The sequence below is a fragment of the Hippocampus bargibanti genome, linkage group LG01, assembly GCF_051943395.1.
Source record: "Hippocampus bargibanti isolate YZ-2025 linkage group LG01, ASM5194339v1, whole genome shotgun sequence".
Taxonomy (NCBI): Eukaryota; Metazoa; Chordata; class Actinopteri; order Syngnathiformes; family Syngnathidae; genus Hippocampus; species Hippocampus bargibanti.
Window position 1 is genome coordinate 8,031,260 of NC_142734.1, and position 22,137 is coordinate 8,053,396.

At 41.1% G+C, this 22,137-nt stretch overlaps 3 protein-coding genes across 8 annotated transcripts in view; 1 reads left to right on the forward strand and 2 right to left on the reverse strand.

Annotated features, from left to right (window-relative positions):
- Positions 1–4,168, reverse strand: part of wnk3 (WNK lysine deficient protein kinase 3) — a 56,067-nt gene extending 51,899 nt beyond the window's left edge. For both annotated transcript variants that reach the window (XM_088993532.1, XM_088993524.1), the window contains exon 1: positions 3,531–4,168. The gene's annotated coding sequence lies outside the window, so the exon portion shown is untranslated. The remainder of the gene's footprint in view (positions 1–3,530) is intronic.
- Positions 4,169–5,613: 1,445 nt separating this feature from the next.
- fam3a (FAM3 metabolism regulating signaling molecule A) lies at positions 5,614–14,682 on the reverse strand. Of its 5 annotated transcripts, XM_088993589.1 has the most exons (10): positions 14,451–14,675; positions 13,358–13,394; positions 13,163–13,270; positions 12,610–12,633; positions 11,098–11,224; positions 10,772–10,830; positions 10,643–10,693; positions 9,684–9,768; positions 9,215–9,341; positions 5,614–6,513 (listed from the first exon to the last, which is right to left on the reverse strand). In XM_088993589.1, the coding sequence occupies exons 2-10, from the start codon at positions 13,368–13,370 to the stop codon at positions 6,415–6,417; spliced, it is 693 nt and encodes a 230-aa protein (XP_088849715.1). In that variant the 5' UTR covers positions 13,371–13,394; positions 14,451–14,675; the 3' UTR covers positions 5,614–6,414. The 5 variants fall into 5 exon arrangements, with proteins under 5 accessions (XP_088849715.1, XP_088849708.1, XP_088849701.1 ...); XM_088993582.1 differs by having other exon boundaries at positions 10,643–10,830; positions 13,358–13,389; positions 14,451–14,682; XM_088993575.1 differs by having other exon boundaries at positions 10,643–10,830; positions 13,358–13,428; positions 14,451–14,682.
- A 106-nt stretch (positions 14,683–14,788) lies between these two features.
- Positions 14,789–21,597, forward strand: idh3g (isocitrate dehydrogenase (NAD(+)) 3 non-catalytic subunit gamma). Its single transcript, XM_088993543.1, has 13 exons — positions 14,789–15,024; positions 15,194–15,241; positions 15,426–15,437; positions 15,515–15,612; positions 15,807–15,922; positions 16,149–16,209; positions 16,275–16,407; positions 17,894–18,027; positions 18,092–18,194; positions 20,272–20,418; positions 20,506–20,600; positions 20,684–20,744; positions 20,834–21,597. Exons 1-13 carry the CDS (start codon positions 14,944–14,946, stop codon positions 20,933–20,935), a joined length of 1,191 nt encoding a protein of 396 aa, XP_088849669.1. The 5' UTR covers positions 14,789–14,943; the 3' UTR covers positions 20,936–21,597.
- Positions 21,598–22,137: the final 540 nt, after the last annotated feature.

A 22,137-nucleotide genomic window follows, 5' to 3' on the forward strand; every position in this document is an offset into this window, starting at 1 on the left:
TCATGTTGAAATGATTACATATTGCTTTAGTCATGTCCTGTTCAATAAAACATTCTTGATAAATGTAATCCTTTGAAAGTCAAATTGTTTCCGCATATGAATAGAATTCTCATCGAAAATCAATCAGGGTGAAATGTCAATCAAATCTCATTGGGCCCTTGTGAGTCGAATTAAATCAAATCGATTTTGAAACTCATAAACTTTAATCATCCCTATTCTCCAAAATCAACAATCACAAGCAATCGATAAAGCGCCCTCACAGTTGGAAACTGACATAAACATTGATAAACGGATTAATCATACCCTGGAAAACTAACCAAATCAAATTGAGGCTTGTTGAATGTAATCGATTTGGGGAATCTGAATCGATGTCCAGCCCAACTCAATAGCATAACTTACTATACATCAGCTAATTTTCGCTCTGACATTTTTTCCCAAAGCTGAGAAAAGAAGAAAATTACCTAATATTTTTCTGACAATTAAGTACTTCTACTGGTCTACAGTATTTTGAAATCTCCAAGTAATATAATTTGTGATCAATGTTTTTGTAGGGTAGTTTTGCTTTTTTTATAAAGTAGTGGAATGGCCCATGTCTACCCTGGACTGGTCCCATAAATTACTGGGCAACTACAGTAAAGGAGCAAAAAAACATTAATCAACACCACCACAGAGTAGAACTGAACCCACACATCGTCCAGCTTGTGTGCTTTTGACTTATTTGCAAGCAACCAACCTCCCAAGATCTACCAGTTACCACATATCAACATGTGCATAACTGGTTAGCATGTTCACCTCACAATGCAGAGGTGCTTGGTTGGATTCCAGCTCCGGCCTTCCTGTGTGGAGTAGGCATTTTCTCCCCTGCCTGTATGGTTTTTGTCCGGGAACTCCGGTTTCCTCCCACATTCCAAAAATATGCGTGGCAGGTTAATGGAAACTCGAGGTGTGATTGTGAATGTGAATGGTTATTTGTCTATATGTGCCCTGCGATTGGGTGGTGACCAGTTCAAGGCATACCCTGTCTATTCTTATCAGCTGGGATAAGGCCTAGCACGCTTGTGACCATTGGGAGGATACCTGGATTAGAAAATTGATGGATGGATAATAACACTCACACATACACCCCACTCAACACAACACACACACACACACACACACACACACACACACAATTTCCCCCTGCAGCTTTCACGATCAACTTGGGACCAGTCCACAGGTGACCGGTCACTCATGATGGAGATGTTGGGCACCCCTGGACTACAATATACTGTGAATACCTTGATAATAATAGATTCCTCACCTTATTTATTTTCATTCCAAATCCACAACCATTGAACTTGAGTCAGTAATTGTGGCGTGCAGGGCAATTTCATACATACAACATTGAGTGATGGTAAGTCGTAGTAGAGTTGAAAAAGACTATCCTGAATGGGTAAGTGATTCAAGCTAATTCAAACTAATGCAACTGCATTTCTCCAGCATTATTAATGGAGCACTTGAATGTTTGCGACACTTCGTCCCCACTCAGCATTATTCCCACAGAGCAAGACAGACGTTCAATGATGGTGGGAGATGGCGTTATGTGGCACTGGAGTTCTCATTAATGTGATGTGAAAAAAGGCTGCTTCGCAAACATCAGTTGGGTCATTAGTACTGCACTCCTGAAGCTCAGCGGATACATTTAATAAGCACATGTTGCATTGTCAACCTAAGGAGCACATGTTGACATCTCCTTAAAACATTAAGTCAATTCAAACACACACTAATTGTTCTCTTTGCATGAGCAAACCAAAGCTGGAAACACAAGGCCTTTTGTCAAATCCAGGTCAGCCATAGGCGAGCAGAGTGTACGTAGGACACACTGTGTGGAGAGACACAAACAACTATGTTTTATCTAAGCCCTTTTTTTGGTCTTTCATTACCCTCGGAGAAGCTGAACCATTCTGGAAAAGAGTGCAGGTGAGAAAGGGAGAACATCTAATGATACTGTTGAATGGAAATTAGATTGCTATTTACGTGTCAAACAAGGTTTTTTTCCCTTATGCGCCTGCAAAAGGCTGGCTTAATGGATGACTGAGCCGGCTGAGATCAGAGTTGACTGGAGTGGCTCAGCAGCTGTCGGCCTTTTTTAGTCAAGTCAGCACCCACTCACCCTTGCCGTGAACATCAGATGCAATACTTGGGCATCAGTACAGGAAGCAAAATAAGAAAAACACATGTGTATTTTGGAAACATCCTAAAGTCCAATGCTGTGAAAGGAGGTTATTCATAGTTTGCAAAATGCAGACCACAGGTCACCGGTATGGGCCCCGGTCATCCCCAAGGGCCATGAGTAACCCGGCCTGTTCTAAAAATATCTCACTAGTGATGGGACATTGTGATTTCTGACAAGTTCATTAATATTACCTTCCATTTCCTTTTGGGACACTGAAAATATAAACACGAGCAAAGAATTACAGAAATAGCGTTACCTATTGATGTTTATCTGTCAATAATTCATTTTTACATTAAATCGGTCGATTATGGCCCTTAAAACATTAGCCAAAATCATCAGGCCGCCAATGTATTTTTTTATATGAAACGCTTATTCGAACAATGCAACGAAGTTACACAAGGAAAGTGCAATGCATCGTGTGAAACAAAAACGAGGTGGATTTTTTTTACCATGTATTTATAGTTGACTCCTGGATCAGGATGGCCAGTGATTCATAGAGCTGATATTCATTTTTAGCAAAAAGGGAAGAAAATATAAATATTGCCACATTTTTTATGCAAATGTCAAGTCTTGACTTTGGTGGAATGTGTAATCATAGTCTTTTAAAACAACTTCAGTTTTGGAAAACATTGACTTTTTTAAAAATCTATTTTTAGACAACAAGCTTTTTTAATTCTACCAAAAAGATTTAGGAAACACAAAGTCATTAGCATCAGTTAAATGACAAATTGAATGGGAAAATATCTATTTACAGTTCTCTGCAGAAGTAAAGATTTTCAACAATTCAAAATAACTGAAATATGTCTTTGTTTTAATTTCCAACAAAGCAAAAGGTGCATGGTTAGCAGTATCTAAAATTAAGTTACCTGAAACTTTGAATAATTCCCTAAAAACAACACATTTTTAAATTGAGGTCTTTTCTGCCATTAGATTTCTTTTAAATAGACTGATGTCAATATTCATCAAAATGTGCAATATCGGTCCTCGCGTGTTCTACTATATTGTCTTTCTACTAATTCTTTTTCCTTTCCTCTGTCTTTCATAACTTTACTGTTATGAAGGTGATGTCCTACATGTCCATGACAGGGCTATGGACAGCATCAAGGATCAAAATCAAGCCAAATGTACAATAATAAGATGGTGCCATATTTCACACATAATCAAACATAATGGGTTTGACTTTAAACAACGCAATATCAGAGTACAAGTAAATAATGGTTTGCAGCCATTCAAAGGCAGAGTTGGTCATATGCTTGGACGGGGAGAACATTCCAACATCACATCAACAAAATTCAAATGAATACATTTAACTCACCTGAATAGAACATGTGTCTGTCTGTATGTCTGTCTGGTCAGGCGATGGATTTCTTCCAAGAAAAAAAACACCGAGCCAGTTCAGCACAAATAAAGGCCAGGTATTCCAATGGAGAAACGTTATATCCCGATATTCACAATGGAAAAATATTTTGTGAAACACTTGAGGGAACCATACTGTAAAAAAGAAACATTAAAAATCCAGCCGTTGTATATTTTGACGTCGGGGGTCTGAAGGCTGGAAATTCCCCAGACTACCCGCCGACCCTGGTTTACAACCTCGGTGTCTGTGCAGCTCCGTCGCGGGCGAGGGACCCGGTTCCGTATCTCCTCTATCCGAAGGTACTCCGGTTTTGTGCCGACACTGCTCGGCTTCTTTCAAGTCCCTCACACGACGCCTGTCGCCGACGCCGTCGCCGCCAGACGACTGTGCCCGTCCGCCGCTCGCGAGCGGCCATGTACGACTTGGCTAGCAGGCCAAAAAATCGTGTTGTTGACAGCACACGAGGACATTCTTATGCTTGATAAGTCCAATAAAACAAGCCTGTATGGAGGCGACTTCTCGTGTCAGGCGGCCTCTCATGTCAACTCAACTGAGCGCTGCTGCTGCGGCTGCTCGCCCGTTTACACTTGCCACGGGGATCCCCTCCTCCTCATCATCATCATCATCATCATCATCATCAGCAGCAGCACCTTCATCATCGCCACGACCATCATCTTCATCAGCGCCACATCCTTGTGACCAATCGTCGAGCGCACTGCGTCCACGTGGTAACCTTTTCGCCCTCCGTCTGTCGTGCCTTACACGTCAGATATTTTAATTCAAGCGCAAGGGCAAATAAAGAATTGCATAAAATATATTCCATAAAAAAAATCGAGAAAAAACACATCCGCAACTACCTTAGAAAGCTAATTGGAGATTAGCTTAATTGTATGATGAGTTTAGAACAGGTTATAAAGTATTTGCAAACATCCCGAAGGTGCGTTACATTGAAATTGCAGTTTCAGGGACCACGTCCACATTGCACATACACACCTGCCAATATTCTCTATACATAAACAGGTACGGCTCCAGGATCTTCTTCGTCACCCCCAGGCCCAGTGCGAAAGAGGGGATGGGAGTGGCCAACACAGCGGGGAGGGGGTGCCTTGCCTGAGAAAGTAAACCATAAATACTGTACTAATATATCTATTCAATGTCAAATAAATGTCTGGAGCTGGCTTACACAGGTTAATGATGGGAGAAGAGCGCGCAATGGCTATGTTATAGTACCACTCCTGCACAGAAACAAATTACAGTTCTGTACTGTCAACCGAACCCGTGATCATCCAAAAAGGAATGCCTTCGGTAGTCATAAATTGTTTGCATTTCAAAACATTGAAAGGAAAGAAGAGGCGTCGCTACACAAACGTGAATGCACAATTACGCGTTAGATGGTTGTATCTGTGTAAGATCACTACACAATGTCCACAAGGAGAAAGAAATGCCTTGAGCTTTGTGAACCGAATAACCTTCATATCACGGCTGACACGTGCACTATGTCGCCCTCTGGTGGATATCAGGAGCAAATTCATCAGGATTCTCCAATTTGTGACAGCTTTTTTTATATGCAGTAAACTATATAGCTAGATAACGAGACAGCTAGACAGACAGCTATAGTTTAATCAATCCTGCCATCCATCATCACAAGGGTGGCACATGGGTGCTGGAGCCTATCCTAGCTCTCTTGGGGCAAGAGACAGCGGACACCCTGAATCGGTTGCCAGCCAATCACAGGGAACACAGACGAAAAGGATATCAATGCTCACACTCACACCAAGGGATAATTTAGAGTGCTCTGGGTTAAACTGTCATGCATAATTCTGGAATGTGGGAGACAACCGGAGAAAACCCACACAGGTACAGGGGAACATGCCACACAGGGCAGCTGGAGATGGAATCGAACGCTCCACATATACACTGTGGTCACCGCACTAACCACTTGATCACTGGGCCGCCATAGATATTCCCATTCATTTTAATTTGCAACATTGGGTTGTTTGTCATGTTTTAAATCTTTGTTGTTAAATAAAAAAAAAAAAATCGAAAAATTATTGATTTTATTTTAAAGTAATTTTTGTCACACACAAAGCTTTGTATGAAATTCCCACGACTCAAAAGCAGCACAAGATACGGAGTTCTATTTCGATTCATTTAAATAATTTCACATCAAACATTGAGGGAAGAAAAAAGGACATACACAAATTCCAATAAACTTGCACTCTGTGGACAAATATGAACCAGCATTGGATATTATTCAAACCTGAACTGTTTAAAAAATTGAATATTTATGGCAAAGCTTCTGTTTGGCCTTTCAATAAATAGTGTGTTCATAGTGAAACAAGTAACCGAAACGTCGAGTCTTGCGATGTTGGTCAACATGGGGGAAGCTTGTGCATCAGGTTTGATGGTAACGAACAATTTCTTCTATTATGCAATTTCACAGAAATGTGTGTCACAGCATTAAAAGAGCTATTTTGACTTTAACATATAACACAGTGTTTACATTTAAACTTGAAGCAGAACTACAAGTGTTTACCCTTCATGAAATTGCTAAAAAGTGTTTAGTGAACTTGAGAATATGGTACAGCTTTCTGGAATGGATTCAGGTTTTCGGCAGGGATCACTTTCTCATAAAGGACAACCGACTCCAGCTCAGTTGTTAGTAGACCTTCACCTGTCAAGTTTCCCTTTTACAACAAGCACACCCCACATTAACTACTTTCAAGATCACATCCCACATTCTCTGTGTTTGACTGAATCAGGTTGCACATTCAGTTGCTTCTTGGCTTCCATCAGTTGGATTAGTCGGTTGTAATTGAAGAGTTTACTGTAAAGGACTGAATTAAACTTCCACAGCGGGCCGTAAGGGAATACAGCCATCCATCTCCAGTGACTCTGGCCATCCTTCGTATTTGTTGCTGCTCTTACTGTTCTTCATCCGCTAATGGGAACGACAAACAAAATAAATCTGACAGCAACATGGAAAGATGAGCTCCTTACTGACAATGCAGTGAGGGCTTGCATACGGAGTATTAATGGCACATATAGTTATTTTTGTGACAAATGAAATAAGCGACTTTGAATACACACATTTAAATGCAAATTGAGGACATTGACCATTAATTAACTAATTCTCAGCTTGACATGCAAAAATGTGTCTACTCCAGTGCCAAGGTTTTTGTCATTTTCACTCAAGTTCCAGGACCCACAGAATATTGGGTTTAAGGACTACACAAACATTCAATGCAGCGTAAGAAACGATAGACCAAGGGTCAGGAACATATGGCTCGCAAGCCATATATGGCTCATTTGATGATTGCATCTGGCTCGCCGATAATATTAATTACATATTCACGCTTTTTTGCTGCTCATTTCCAGTTTGGGCTGCAGTTGGCAGAAAGTGCAATTTTGATTGGATGATACTGACCTAGGTTGGCAGAAAGCGCAATTTTGATTGGATGATACTGGCCGTTGTTGAAACAATTAAACGCCCCTTTTAAATAAGCCAGGCGAGTAAAAAAATATACACTTCAGCTTGAATAAACCGAAGGATTTGCAATTGTGGTGAGAAAAAGTTCTGATTCTAATTTTCAATAAAACAATGCCATCAATGAAACAGTTGAATGTCAGTTGCACTTTGACAAGCCCCGTGCTAATGTTAGCATCAATATACTGTACTTCTGCGAGAGACACCAGAAAGCAAGTGTGGAAGCTAATGAGCAGTGTACAGGCTAGCTAGCAGTAACTTCAACCCGGCAAGTTGACTTTAATTCCTATCGTTTAGCTCGATTTTTAACAATCTTGAGGAACAGAAAACCATTCAAACCATTCATGTTAATGGTGAGTACTATCACAACTTTACTTTAAATAATACATTCTGACATTTTGTTGAAAAGTAACCATGCGTGCGTGCGTGCGTGTGTGCATGTGCGTATGTGTGGCTCTCACTGAAAAACATTTCTAAATATTTTTTTATAAGGTTCCCGACCCCTGCCTTAGACTCTCTTCTTTCATCAGAAAAAAAGAGTAAATTCCTAAATTACATGGATCTGGAGTTATATGAGGTGCAAGTGGTGGTGGCTATACAAGATGGAAATGCTACCCCCCATGGAAGAGAAAAACATTGTCATAGATCTGACCAGCGCTTTATCGGCACCCCTCGCAAGAAAAACTAAAACTCCCGGAACAAATTTGGGAATGGCGCTTCGTATCATATTTTCAATTCTCGAATAAATTCGGGAATTGCAGTGAATGAGTAAACAAAAAATACAGGTAACATCCGATTTACGACCGGCGCGAGTTATGGCCACCCGTACTTATGACAACGACCACCAGACCTTTTTTTTATTATTCTGCGGCTGCCACCGCTACAGCCAGCAACGCGACAGAGACAGAGGTCCGTGCAGGATGATTTATTATGCTACAAAACAAAGCACTGGTCCCAAAAAAGAGGATCAGGGGTATAATCAAAAATAAAGAATACCAAAAACGACGAGTGGGGGGCGGGGCAATAGGAAACCCGACAATGGCGAGAAGCAACTCGCACACGGAACAATCCCAAAAGGATTATGATGTGGGGGGGGCAGGGAATCGGACCGAGCACCGAAGACAAAGTCCAGGGTAATACAAAGTACAAATACAAGTTGACTGCGTCCCGTTTTCGTACCCACTGTCCTGAAGAAGGAAGTGTGGAAGCGGGGAGGCGTGGCCCCACTCCCAGCTGTCAATCCGAACGTGACAATATTGTGTATTTGCCGAAGCAACATTGCATAAAATGACGATACCATATAAATAATAACAATTTTCTCCAGCAACACAGCACAGCAATCGGGGGGTGGGAGGGGTGTCCACTGACGCCGAGGCGAGGCGGGTGGGATCGCCGCGACGCAAACACCACATTGGGCTCATGGTCGGAGTCGCCACCTCTTTGAGACAGGTGACCTCTTCTGGCTTCTCCATTAGCAGGGATAGCCATTTTTGGACAGCTCGCATGCGTGGGAAGCCGTGCGTATTGTGTCAGCAGAAAGCGTGTGCGCCGACACAGTAATAAAGATCGATAATACAACATATAAAATGATTAAAATGACACTAAATGTTACAAGATTTATAAATGAACTGTCAACATTTTGGTATATAATAGTATTCAATAGAAAATGTTGCTTAAAAACAACAGATTGACATTGTATACTATCCAGTCGTATAGGAGATGCCAGTGTGTCGTCATTTGTTATGATCACGTGATCCCCGCGTCAGCCATTTTGAATGCTTTTCGATTTACGACTGTTTGACTTACGACCGTTTGTCGGAACGGAACTCGGTCATAACTCGGGTGTTACCTGTAATTTAATAATAATAATAATAATAACAATACATTTCATTTTTAAGCACTTTTCAAAACTCTCGAGGACACTTATACATCGAACCTAGCTATAATTTCGAGACCTTTGTATCCTGCCTATTGTTTATTTTATTTACCTCAATATGTTGCAGTGCATTTAGAATGCACCTTGGGATCAATGTAAGTCAAATTCACAGGGAATAGTGCGACATCGTGAAGTGAAAAGGCCATTTCATTATCTACAAAGTGTGGCCATATGTATATCACTGTCCAAAACCAGTATTAACACAGTTTGAAAGTGTACCTGTTCAAATGGACTCTTGTTCTCGATGCCCTTGGCACCGACAAACACCCAGCTGTCCCGAAAAGCTAATTCCTTGATGGCAGTGCTCCCGAGCTCCTCAAACAGTCGCCGAGACTCTGCATTCAACCTGGTAATGAAAAAGGTGCGCGGTGGGGAGAGCATTTTAATTTAATAGAGATTTTAGACATTAAGAGAGGCATTTAGAATGCCTGTAGTGAGACACAGGATTTAACAGGCATTGGATTATGAATGATGCTCATTGGTATTGATTGACAGTTTGTATTTTATATTGTAATTATTATGTTTATCCATTATCCTCTCAACTAATATAGATTGATGAAGTGAGGAATTCAGAAAAATTAATGCGAACTTAAAACTTACACCTGGGGTACTTAACAGTGTACTAAAACTAAGGTGACATAAAATTATAGACAGAGTAGGATTCCACTAATGAAAGTATGAACATTACTTTGTAGCTGGATCATCAAAGGAGGCCACAAACACCAGTGTTCCCTCGTGGAGCGGTCGCAGATATTTCAATAGGTCAGAAACATCTGAGGACAAACATCACACAAGGTATAAATTAGTCTTTCACTTCCATTTACACCTGATAAGACATTTACAGTGGTGCCTTGAAGAAGAAACGCACCAAAAAGCTGAACATTTTGGACTTCAACCCAAATTTGCAACAAAATATCATGCAAGTTTCAACACTGAGTGATTGTTTCAGTATCTCGATAGCCACATATGATCGCGAGTAGTTAGTGGATGACTTTCTACTTCCTGATGCCAAAAATAAATTTCCAGAGGGACCAAGAGAGCAAGCAAGTAAGCAAGCTGCTGCCAAGCAGTATACATCCACTTTATACAGGTCACATATATTCGTCTGTGTAAGCTCTCAGTCGTACAGGAGTGGTCCATCGATGAGAAGGTTTCTTCAGCCGTCATCTGTACAATTTTGAAGGTTTCGGACGTTTTGCCTCCTATCCAAGAGGCTTCGTCAGCGAACTAAAGTCTGACTGGTCGTATCGGCCCTATTTATATATCCCTAATGTCCAGGCATGGCGGCGCCGGACACAGCTATGATAGGTCACTACTCTCAGGTTGGGGGGAGCAGAGGACCAACAATAGTCAACCCCGTTTATCATTTCATGAGTGCCTCTGGGTGAATGAAATAGTACTTTGTTGTCAAAAAGTATCTAACTGACAAATCGCAGTTTTTGTTCATTTTCTCAAGTAATTTCAAAGATTAATATTTGATGTGATCATTTTTGATTATGCTTCCATTATAAGTGATGTTGCCCATACAAATATGATTCTAAGGTGCAAAGAGTTTAGTCTTTGATATTCATCTAGGAACTGAGTGTCGTGGAATTTTCATACCTGAAAATGTCTTTTTCTTTTGACTTACGCATTTCTTTTTCTTACCTCCTGCCCACATGTCAAAGAACTTTGTTTCCAAAGGTTCGCCCGTTACCCCTGAAATGAAGGCAAAAACGTGTGTCGAAATGACTGCCAGATGCGCAACATAGTCACAAAACACTTGATTCATCATACCATTCACCAAAGCAATGTTTAATCCTCTGCCAACGTTGTTTTTCACACTGCTTAACAACCTGTGGGTAAGTGAGAAAGTTAGGTTAAAGCAAAAAATCGACTAAACTTTTTTTCGACAAAGGCCAAAATGCAGCCAGGAAAAAATTAGCACAGAGGAGAACATAAAAATACTTAAGCGTGATCCAAAGGAACATGGGGCAGGTTAAAATAAAGTGCATGTAAGTTCAGCATTCCAAAAAAGGCGTCACAGGAGGGGATCAGGGGGATAGTGTGAAGCAAATGACATAACAGAAAACACAAAAAAAACAACAAGCAGCAAATCTCACATCTTATCTTCTAGACAGATTTTGGGGCCGATGACGTTGGCAGCTCCCGACACCAGGCGGAAAGCCAGATGTTTGGGGGGGCATGCTGCTGAAAGGCCGCATTTATACCTTCGTGGTCGAACTTCATCTCAAAAAAGTAGAAAAAAAGATCACAATGTTAACTACAGTGGAGTAGATGGAGTTCTCCACGTACCCTGAACAATATGATATCATTCTGTGAGTGTTTGAATTACAAATGGAAGCTCCCCAAAGAGGAAGGCTTGGATTGGATTGGATTTGCCTTTATTAGTCTCGCAGTGGAGAACTTTATATTTCACGGCAGCAAAGTTATGGAAAGAAATGAAAGTAGAAAAGCAAAACACAGGAGCTGCTGGAAAGGCAGCCACTCTCGCGGCGCCGTCTTGAAGTCAAAAGAAAAAAAAAAACTACATAACAAATAACATGACAACACAAAGACATAGAGAGACATTCATTCTTAAGCAGTTCCAGATGAAAGAGGACAGGATCAAAGCGTCTCTTCACCAGTGGATCAGGGATATCATGGTGGAATGTGCACGTCAAGCTAAATGTTGAAAGCAAACACGCAGCTGTAGCATCCATTGACGAAAAGAGATTGTCTCACATCTCCTGTCCCCCATAAATCAGCTTCAATTCCATCCCGCGACAGTTCCATATACGCATCAGCGCTCTACGCTGACGCTCCTTTCTTCTTATCGCGGGTACAGGCGCAAAAAAGCACAATGGCCCCAGAGCTGTCCAGCGATGACAGTCGAATGGCACCGACATTCCTCCCACTCAAAAACAGTACTGGCATATTCATGCTGCCGAAAAGGCGCAACCGCTCAGCACAGTCTCCTCCTTGATGAATGTCGTGGTCAAAAATGCTGAAAAACAATCGTATCCGTTCGACACGACGCACAACAGCACACAGTGACAAAAGAAAACACAAAAACAACAAAAAAAGCAAGGTGCATCAGACGGCTGCCTACTCGCGCGCCATCTTGGGCTCCTTGGCTTCTTTTGTTAAAAACAACTGCTTTGGATACGCTTGTTAACGACACTTTGTATTTGTATACTTTGTATACAAATATTGTATACTGCATTAATACCAGACATGTCACATTTGGGATAAAAACTCAAAACTGCCACCCACGTCAAAAACCTCCGCAAGACATTATACCTCCTCACACTACCTGCAAGCCCCCCCAAAAGCAAGGTCCACACAGAACATGTGTGATCGGGCCTTATCCTATGCAGCTCCAAGGCTGCAGCGAACACCCACTCACCACCCGAGGGGCCTACAGAATACAAATGTGAAAATGACCTTGAAAACTCTCTTTTGACAAAAGAATGGGGCTAAGTGTCATTTGGGGTTTCTGATTATAATTTATCACATTTTATTCATTCATTTGTCTTTTTAATTGATTTTCTGCAGATCGTCAAATGTATACAAATAAATGTGCATTTGTTATTATTATTATGAACGTATACAAACTAGTACCACATCCTTACCAGGGGTTGGTTCCTGACTTGCGTCTGAGAGGAGAGAGAGAGGAAAAAAAGAGAGAGAAATGGACAGAGACAAAAATCACATGTAAGAAGAGGCACAATTCCATTATTCTGTCTACACAATGCTGAAAACTAATTGGTACTGATGGCAAAATAACATGGGACTTCAAAGCTTGTGTTAAGTAAAAGTGGATGTAGAAAATGAAGTCTCGTTTAAAGGCATGTGTCAGTGGTATTATTGTCATGTGACCAGGGGAATCAAATTTTATTAATATGTGTTCCTATTGAATAGGAGTCACAAAATATCATGGTCTCCATAGTTCACAAGACTGTGTTTTAGCTGGTAAAAAGTAATGTTTTTGATGAGATGGGCTGCTTTTAATAACGTAACATGATGATGATGATGATGATGATGATGATGATGATGATGATATTGTGGCTATATAATTATCTGTCGAAGTTGCATCCTTAATAATAACCTGATATGTTATTCATTCATCATTTCTGAGCTATTAGCTGAAAACATAATATGTAGTGGTATAGCAGCATCCCTTACTTTTGAGGAATTGATGCACAAAAGCAGCAGTCTCTCCTCCAAATATTGTGCTTGCCAGCAACCATACGAGCCCCATCAAGAGCAGCACAGCCAGAGCTCGCATGGGACCTGTGAAGACAAATGGAACAGAGCACTAAGGACAAGCAAAATGAATTAACCAACTTGGCTACAAGTGGTTAAAAAATCAAAACCTACCTGTTAATCGCATGATTGCCTCTTTTGTGGAGCTGGACTGGGATAGAAATAAAAACAAACCACTCAATTGCCTGTGTGCGTGTATAAAAAGACAATTTTTACACAGGTCAGTCCAATAGTCACCACGATGGGATGCAGAGCTTTCAGCCGCTCTGCTCCCAAACACTGGAATTCTCTTCCACCCAACATCCGCAATATTGACTCCCTCCCTATTTTCAAGGCTCACCTCAAAACCCACTTGTTTAAAATTGCTTTCAATGTATAGTTCTCTCTGCTATTTTATTATGTATCATTTTACTTATGGTTTTATTGTTATGTGCTTTGTTTTATTGTAAAGTGTCCTTGGGTGTTTTGAAAGGCGCTTGAAATAAAATGTATTATTATTATTATTATTATTATTATATTATTATACACAATAAAAACGTATTCTTTTATGGGGTGTTACAGTGCATATGTTTGTATTCACTCTGCCTCTGTACCATACCGACTTTCCACACAGTACACATTTTAACATGCGTAAAGGAACAACGTGTGAGCTATTTTTTTCTCAAGAAACATGGCCACTCCAACAAACATTAGAACTCAACCTCAGGCAGTCCGAGATACAGTAGCGATATGGTTCTAATGCTGAGTCGTATGAATAAATTAAGCTTCAAGGTCATTATATGGAATTGAATCAGTGTTAGACGTATATACATTGATGTGGTTGCTAAGCAAGTTCCAGGGGTATTTAAATAGCAACTTGCATGACAAACTTCACTTTTCAGTTCATCAAAAAAATTGATGATGTTTGCATTAATCAATAAAAAAAGGCTTCGGCTAACTAATGATGCAACACTTTACCCAAAAAAAGAGGAGATCGTTGATAATGTAATTGGCAATTTAGCATCGTAAGTCGTAGTTTGTTTCATTATAATATGAATGTTTTAAATAAGGAGCAATTCAGGGCACTTGGAACACTTCTGAAAAGATTTATCAAGCAAAAAGTTAGTCGCGACTTTTTGCTGGTGACATTTTTTAATAGAAACTTCCAATAGTGAAGACGCAAAAACACCTTGTTTGTAGAAGATTATTGTCACTTCTGTCTACTTGCCGTGTCCACACTTGAGTCAAATGTCGCGTTGCTCGTCGCTGTCGCTTCGCTGGTGTGAGGGAGGAAAAAAGTATTTGCCCTCGACGCCCAACTACTTTTTTCGCATTTTACTCATTGGGGCTTTCGTCGATGGAAGCGGCTCTTGGGAAGACATGCAACTCACGCAAACGCGTTCATTTGTTTCTTCATAAAGGAGGGGTGGAAAACGCACCCATAATAAAAAAACGACGTCTTCCTGCAATATTGGCTCTTCTGAACTGAGTATGCGCAAACATAATCACGTGGTGGAAATTAATTCGACTTCCGCAACCACTTTAATCTTCTGCAGTACGTTTTTTTCGTCACCAAATCACAACATCACCTGTACAGTCGTGCGTTTCATTTTAAAAATAATAGACTTATTACAGAGACAATTACTTGGATGAGTTTCTGTTTAAGAAAAAAAGTCCGCCTTCTGTCTTCGTCTACCGCTGCGAACTCACACTAACCCAAGATGGCTGCTTCCTGTGCTGCACTTCTCATGCCCAAAATAGTCCAACCTTTTCGGGCTGCATTTGCTGGCAACACTTTGAAAGTAAGACGATGAACGATTCGTTAATATACCCCGACCGTCTGTGTTTGAATTCTATACAAAACTTGTTTAATTATACACAAGGTCAAATGTGTATAAACTAGTAGTAATACACCTCAATTCCCCTTCAGTCAAACGCTGACGGAGTTTTATTTTAATTGTGATCCTTCAGGTTTTTGGAACAACAGTCACAACTCGCAGGAATAAAACGGCGTTGACTGTGAGTGTCGTCAGTTTGAATACACGTATCTACGGTCGTTGATAAAAAATGTCATTACAATTATTGTGTGAACCAGTTTTAGGTTTTAACTTTGTACGCGCTTAAATAGATCCTATTTATCACAATTTGAGTTTGTTTTTCTAACGTTTGATCTGCTTTTCATGCTGCCTGTCTGCACCTAAAGGGAAATAACATTGTAAGTATGTGACATGGCGACACGACAATGCATCACATTAAACACTACGAATTTAAAAGTCATCATATTTGCCACAGCCTCCCCCAGCAAAGTATGGTGGCAGACATACTGTCACCCTCATACCTGGAGATGGAATCGGTCCAGAGCTGTTTAGTCACGTCAGGGAAGTGTTCAGGTTGGTACAAAAAATCTTCTTTTCCTTTCGGCTTTTCCCGTCAAGGGGTCGCCACAGCGAATCAGTGTCCTCCATCTTCAGAGGTTTGATTCGCATATTTGTTTGGATACAAAAATGGCAAACAGAAACACTGTAACTGGCGGGTATCTGGACACATTCAGTTGAGCTGTTGTTTCACCGTGTCTTGTCCGTAGGTTCAGCTGTGTACCGGTGGACTTTGAGGTGGTTCAAGTCAATTCTGCATTGGAGACTGAAGATGACATCAATAACGCCATTACTGCCATTCGCCGTAATGGAGTAGCCCTAAAAGGTGAATCATTTTCTCTGTCATCCCCAGTTTTCCCCAGTTGCTTCGAATGCATTGCATTGTTTGTTAGCTAACTGCTAACAAACAATGCAAAAGGGCACAGGCAGGTTAAAAAATAGAATTGACATTTGAACACAAATGGTGGAGCAACGCATGTTGACAGATAATGTAATATGATGATGGCTTTAATTGAGTTTAATGTCAACTACGTTGTTAATTCTCCCGACAGGTAACATAGAAACCAAACACACCATGCCCCCTTCTGTCAAATCCAGAAATAATCTTCTTCGGTAAGTTTTAATTAGTGGTTTTACGCGGGCCTAGTTGTTTAATTCTTCCTGTAATGTTTCAACAGTACAAGCTTGGACCTGTATGCCAATGTGATGCATTGCCAGTCCCTCCCAGGAGTCCTAACTCGCCACAAGAACATTGATATCATGATTATTCGGGAGAACACAGAGGGAGAGTACAGCAGTCTGGAGCATGAGGTTGGTGCGAACATTTCTCACAAAAAAAAATACAAGAAAAAAAATAAAAACAAATACCGCCACAAAACAAACACCCTCTCACACACAGACACATTATTTGGACAAATATTTGGACCCCTTAAAGGACAACCGACACCGCTTTTTTGTTTCCTAGCTGACATCAGAAAAACGTTTTATAGCATCTAAAATACCCAAAACACGCAGGACGATATTAGTCGAATGCAAAACACCAATAAAAATGACTTAACGTGTCTAAAAACTACTTCAATTTGAACCCGGAAGTGGCCAGTTTCAGAAGGTCCCGCCCCCTTGTTCGTGGTGTCACGCCAAGACGTCTTGCCTTGCTCGAGAATCAAAGGAATGGCTTCCGATTCGGAGAAAATGCTTTCTTGTTACTCATCCAGTTATGAATATGATTCAAATAGTTCTGAAGAGGAAAGCATACATTGTTTGCAATCGATTAAAGAATTTATTCCGTGTCATTTTGAGGCATCTGGAGAGAAATGTAGCACCCAAAAGATGGTGACAAAGCTCTGTGGAAATGGGCTGATTTTTCTCCTTGGAATTTTTGTCAGCGAATATCAAATAGTTGTTTGGTGTAACACACAACGATTCGCCATCGCGTTATTTATGTGTTTTCCTTCTAATTTCGCCATCAACATGGATCAACACGAAGTTTTCAGACCAAATATAGTACCGCAAAATGCATTGAGGTGATGAAAGGACTGCTACAGTGTGTCCTTTCTCGGTCAGGGGCGTTCCTTCCGTGACGTGACGTCAGGACTCATCACCAACTCAAAAACAAGACTTCCGGAATATTCACTGCGAGTCTTTGTCAAGGTTTGCAAGGTGGTGATGGCGGGTGCGGATCCCAAAAAGCAGGCAGGAGGGAGCAGGAGGTTGTTTGACAAATTGTATTAAAATAAAGTCAGCAGGAACAAAATGTAAAACATCAAAATCATCTGAATGGAAAAAATACAAAGTAGCAAAAGTAGACCAAAAGTAAAAGTCCGCCAAGGTTAAACAAACACATACACAATGCATGCAGCAAACAATAAACCGACACCGGATGGTCGTGCCGGGTGTCCTTTTAAGTGTCAGTGATTAAACGACGAGCACCTGCGAGGCTGCAGGCAGGGCTGACGTCGCTACCCGCTGGTCGCCAATCTGATCGGGACGACCAGCACCTGTGCAGGTGCAGGCGGGGCCGACAGCGCCCCCCGTTGGTCGCCATCACCACCTCGCAAAACGTGACAGTCTTAAAACGTAAAATATAGCTATATGCGGTGGATTCTCTGTAAAATGCGCTCAGTAGAAGTCATTTGAAGCAATTTTACAAATTATGGACACAACTTGACCGGAGGCGTTGGTTGTCTTTTAAGTCAAATTGGATCATTTTCCACTCTGATGCTAATGTGGCGAAAATCCTTAACCATCATCAGTCAAGCTTCCTTAATGGCTCAATATTTCCTTTGTCCTTTTTTAGAGTGTGTCCGGTGTTGTGGAGTCTCTTAAGATAATCACCAGGAACAATTCCCTCCGAATTGCTGAATATGCCTTCCGGCTAGCCAGAGAGAAAGGTCGACGAAGGGTCACAGCTGTCCACAAGGCCAACATCATGTGAGTCGCACGAGCCTCTCTTCTATGGCGTCATATTGTGGGGCTAATTGTTCGCTGCCAACAGGAAACTGGGCGACGGCTTGTTCCTGCAGTGTTGCAGAGAGGTGGCTTCTGGGTACCCCGACATCACATTTGATAGCATGATTGTCGACAACACCACCATGCAGGTGAGAACATGTCGAGAGGGCAAGGTTTGCACCCAGGCTGCGCCGTATAGCATTCAATTAAAATGTCAATTTTCAAATCAGATTTCTTTAAATCATACATCTCATCCTCTATGATGAAAAAGCTGAATTTTCAACATTAATTTGCATAAGTAAAGACAATCGTAAAACAAGCAATGAAGCTGCATAGCCCGGCGGGTCTACATGTCTGGAATTACTTGCAAGCGATTACTATGAGGCAGATGTGCTACCCCCCACGAGTTCTGCTAGTTCTGCCACATCCAACTCCTAACCAGAAGCTTAAATTCATAAATAAAATCTATCGGTGAAAGTAATCTGACTTTATTTAAATAATTCACTGGCAGACGTGCAAAAATGTGTCCACTCCAGTGCCAGGATTTTTGTCATTTTCACTCAAATTCCAGGTGGCACAGAATATTGAGTTTTAGGACTACATAAACATTCAATGCAGCGTAAGAAACCTTAGCCAAAACACGCAGACTGATGATATTTTTAGTCAAATGCAAAACACCAATAAAATGAGTCAAAGTGTCCCAAAACTACTTCAAAATGACCTCGGAGATGCCGAGTTTCAGAAAGTCCCGCCCCCTTGTTCGTGACGTCACGCCAAGACGTCTTGCCTTGCTCGAGAATCAAAACAATGCCTTCAAATTCGGAGAAAAGGCTTTCTTGTTACTCATCCAGTTATCAATATGATTCAAATAGTTCTGAGGAGGAAAGCATAAATGCAATCGATTAAAGAAGTCCTCCCGTATCAATTTGAGCCTTCAGGACTCCAATGTAGCGTCCCAGAAAATGCACAAGATGGCGCCCAAGCTCGGTTGGAAATGGGCTCATTTGTCTGCTGGGAATTTGTGTCAACTAGTATCAAATAGTACTCTTGGTGCAACACACAACGATTCACCATCGCGTTATTTCTTTATGTGTTTTCCTTCTAATTTCCCCATCAACACGAAGTTTTCAGACCAAACAAAGTACCCAAAATGCAATCGTCATCAACTCAAAAACAAGACTTCCTGAATATGCAGCGCCAGTCTTAAAACGCAAAATATAGCTATATGACGTGGAATCTTCCTAAAATACTCTGTAGAACTCATTTGAAGTGATTTTACAAATTATGGACATAACCCCATTGTGGGACAAATAAAGGTTTTCTGATTCTTGTCCAGAGGCGTCGGTTGTCCTTTGAAAATGGAGCTACTGGCAGATCATTAGGAAGCATGTGGAGTGCAATAAAAAAAGAATGGCGCACTGTGATCCTTTGATCTCAGTTTAACGACTAATAATAGACTTACATTCTGGATGGCTCATTAGTTCAAATCAAAACTAATGTCCAAAGCACATTCAAAAGTATTTTAAGATTCAACAAGTGGCACAGGCCCAACTGATTGTGTGATCATCATCCACCTTATTCTATATGTGTGTGTGTGTGTGTGTGTGTTTGTATGACTAGTCTTGTGAGGACCACTAACTTTTTATACCATTCGTAGTGAGGACATTTTGACCGGTCCTCACAAGTTTTTCATTCTAAAGGCTTCAAGAGGGTCTAGATATGCATCTGTTAAAGTTTCAGAGAGGTCCTCACAAATTCACCCAAAATGATTGTTGGGTGTGTATTTTCATTACACTTGGATACACACACTTTTTTTTTACTCACTGTGTGTGTTTATGTTTGTGTGTGCGTGGTTAATGAGAGGAAAACGTCAAACGATATTTTAACCAAAGTCACAACAGGGGTGAGGACTTTGAATGTCCCCATTCAGAAACCTCACTCCTACTGTTATTTCAGTTTCAAGTCCACTTTTTTATTTCTTTATTTTTAAAGAAGTTGAAGTGGGAAATGGCGTGACATTTAGTCTTCAAATGTAACACTAGTGCTCTAAACTTATCAGCAACTCACTCCTTATCTGGAGTTTTCCGGACCTCACAAAACCATTAAACAGGAATGTGTGTGTGTGTGTGTGTGTGTGTGTGTGTGTGTGTGTGTGTGTGTGTGTGTGTGTGTGTGTGTGTGTGTGTGTGTGCGTGCGTGTGAATGTGCGTGCATGCATGTGTCCAGCTGGTGTCCAAGCCTCAGCAGTTTGATGTGATGGTGATGCCCAACCTTTACGGCAACGTGGTGAGCAACGTGTGCGCCGGCCTGGTGGGAGGGCCTGGCCTGGTTCCCGGAGCCAATTACGGCCGTGACTACGCCGTTTTTGAAACGGTGCGACAACTCTTCTGTTAGAAATTGTAACAGATGTGTTTGCACAAAGAGCTGATGATGATTTCCCCCCCCCCCCCCCCCCCCCAGGCCACGAGGAATACTGGCAAGAGTATCGCAAACAAGAACATTGCAAACCCCACCGCCCTGCTGCTTGCCAGTTGCATGATGCTCGACCATCTTAAGTACGTCTCCGCGCTTTCCGCCTCCATCTGCCATGCAACTATTTAACTTGTTTTTTTTCTCCTCCTTTTCTGGGTGCCTCCAGGCTGTATGAGTACGCAACTCTGATCCGGAATGCGGTCCTCACAACCATGAATGAAACCCAGGTGAGTCCTGCTTTCTCTGTGACATTTTTTTGCCCTTCACAGCGCTGTCCTTTTAATGCAATGTTTGTTTTTTGGGGGTCACCCTTCAGTTGCACACAGCAGACATCGGAGGGCAGGGCACCACATCAGAAGTGGTTCAGTCCATCATGCGAATCATCCAGAGCAAAGGACAACGAACAGCAGAGATGTAAATGTCCAACACTTCACTGAAGATGCTCATACGTGCACATGAGGTCATTTTTATTTGAGACCACAGAATGGTAATCCTACTCAAATCCTACTCTTTCCAAAGCTATTATGGTTAAGCAATGGCCTTGAGGCATCTGCACGAGTCCCAAGTCATATCCTGAAACGCTGAAAGGAATTTAAAAATGAAATTCAAACGCTAGCTAAAGCTTTGTGGTTGTCAAGAACTAGAAGACACAACCTTAGCGGTTCCCAGACAAGCTATTTACTTGTACTTTTGAGAAGATGGTCTACGTGCTGGTCTAAGTTCGCACACACACACACACACACACAAAAAAAACATTTCAATATTTTCTAGTCAAATGAAGCCTCGCTATTTATGGAGCTATGGTTTTCAACTTTCAGTTGACCATGCTGTGCTGTAATTATAATATAAAATGCCACTGTAGTCTACAAGGTGTGTCTGAAAAGTAATGGCAGTCTCACGTTACAAGCTGTACTATCTTGTATGTTGACAGCATATAAACCAAACAAAACAACTCCATTTGGATGTGTACTGTGCACCACGCCATAACAAGCATTTTGTCTTGAGTGAATGTGGACTTTAATTTAGCATGGTTGTACTGTATAACATTCATATCAATAAAGATTGTTGTTTTTTGTGGAACTGTATTTGTTAAAGCTTATGACCCAAACAAAGCGTAGACCAGGGGGTCAGCAAATCGATTATTTTTAATTAATTTAACCCCACCCGCCCAATAAAATATGTTTATTTTCAACCTAATTTAAATAACCGGCTAGTTCAATTTTTCTAAATAGCAGTGGCGGGCCGTGCATGTCACTCTTAGGCCTTCTGTAGTGCTATGTCGAATCAATCCAAGCTGTGAGTGTGGTGTGCTTTACTACACGCCCACTAGAGGGTGCTGTTGGCCGGGAAATAATCTGTGACTTGAAACTTAAGAAATACTGTCATTAAACTGTTCAAGTTTTTACTATGAACGCGTGGATTCATGAAAACTTAATAAAATTGCAATATTATTTGCTATTTTTGCTAGCTTTGGAGCTATCCAACCTTTAATGAAATCCATCTATTCTTGAAAAGTCTGTATTGTAAATGGATTTAACAGTATATCTGCAACCAAACCTATTTCTCCTCCTTCAGCCATTGTGGGTTCACAAAACCGCTATTAAGTCAACACGAAAATGT

What these genes read in the sequence shown, in the direction of transcription:
- fam3a (XM_088993582.1), bottom strand. An exon ending in TTTGATGATCCAGCTACAAA is followed by an intron (nt 9,342 to 9,683) that starts GTAATGTTCATA and finishes TTTCATTACCAG; the next exon opens with GTTGAATGCAGAGTCTCGGC. An exon ending in ACAAGAGTCCATTTGAACAG is followed by an intron (nt 6,514 to 9,214) that starts GTACACTTTCAA and finishes CGTTCCCATTAG; the next exon opens with CGGATGAAGAACAGTAAGAG.
- idh3g (XM_088993543.1), top strand. Translation starts at nt 14,944, where the DNA reads ATGGCTGCTTCCTGTGCTGCACTTCTCATGCCCAAAATAGTCCAACCT. An exon ending in TCCAGAAATAATCTTCTTCG is followed by an intron (nt 16,210 to 16,274) that starts GTAAGTTTTAAT and finishes ATGTTTCAACAG; the next exon opens with TACAAGCTTGGACCTGTATG. An exon ending in GTCCACAAGGCCAACATCAT is followed by an intron (nt 18,028 to 18,091) that starts GTGAGTCGCACG and finishes CGCTGCCAACAG; the next exon opens with GAAACTGGGCGACGGCTTGT.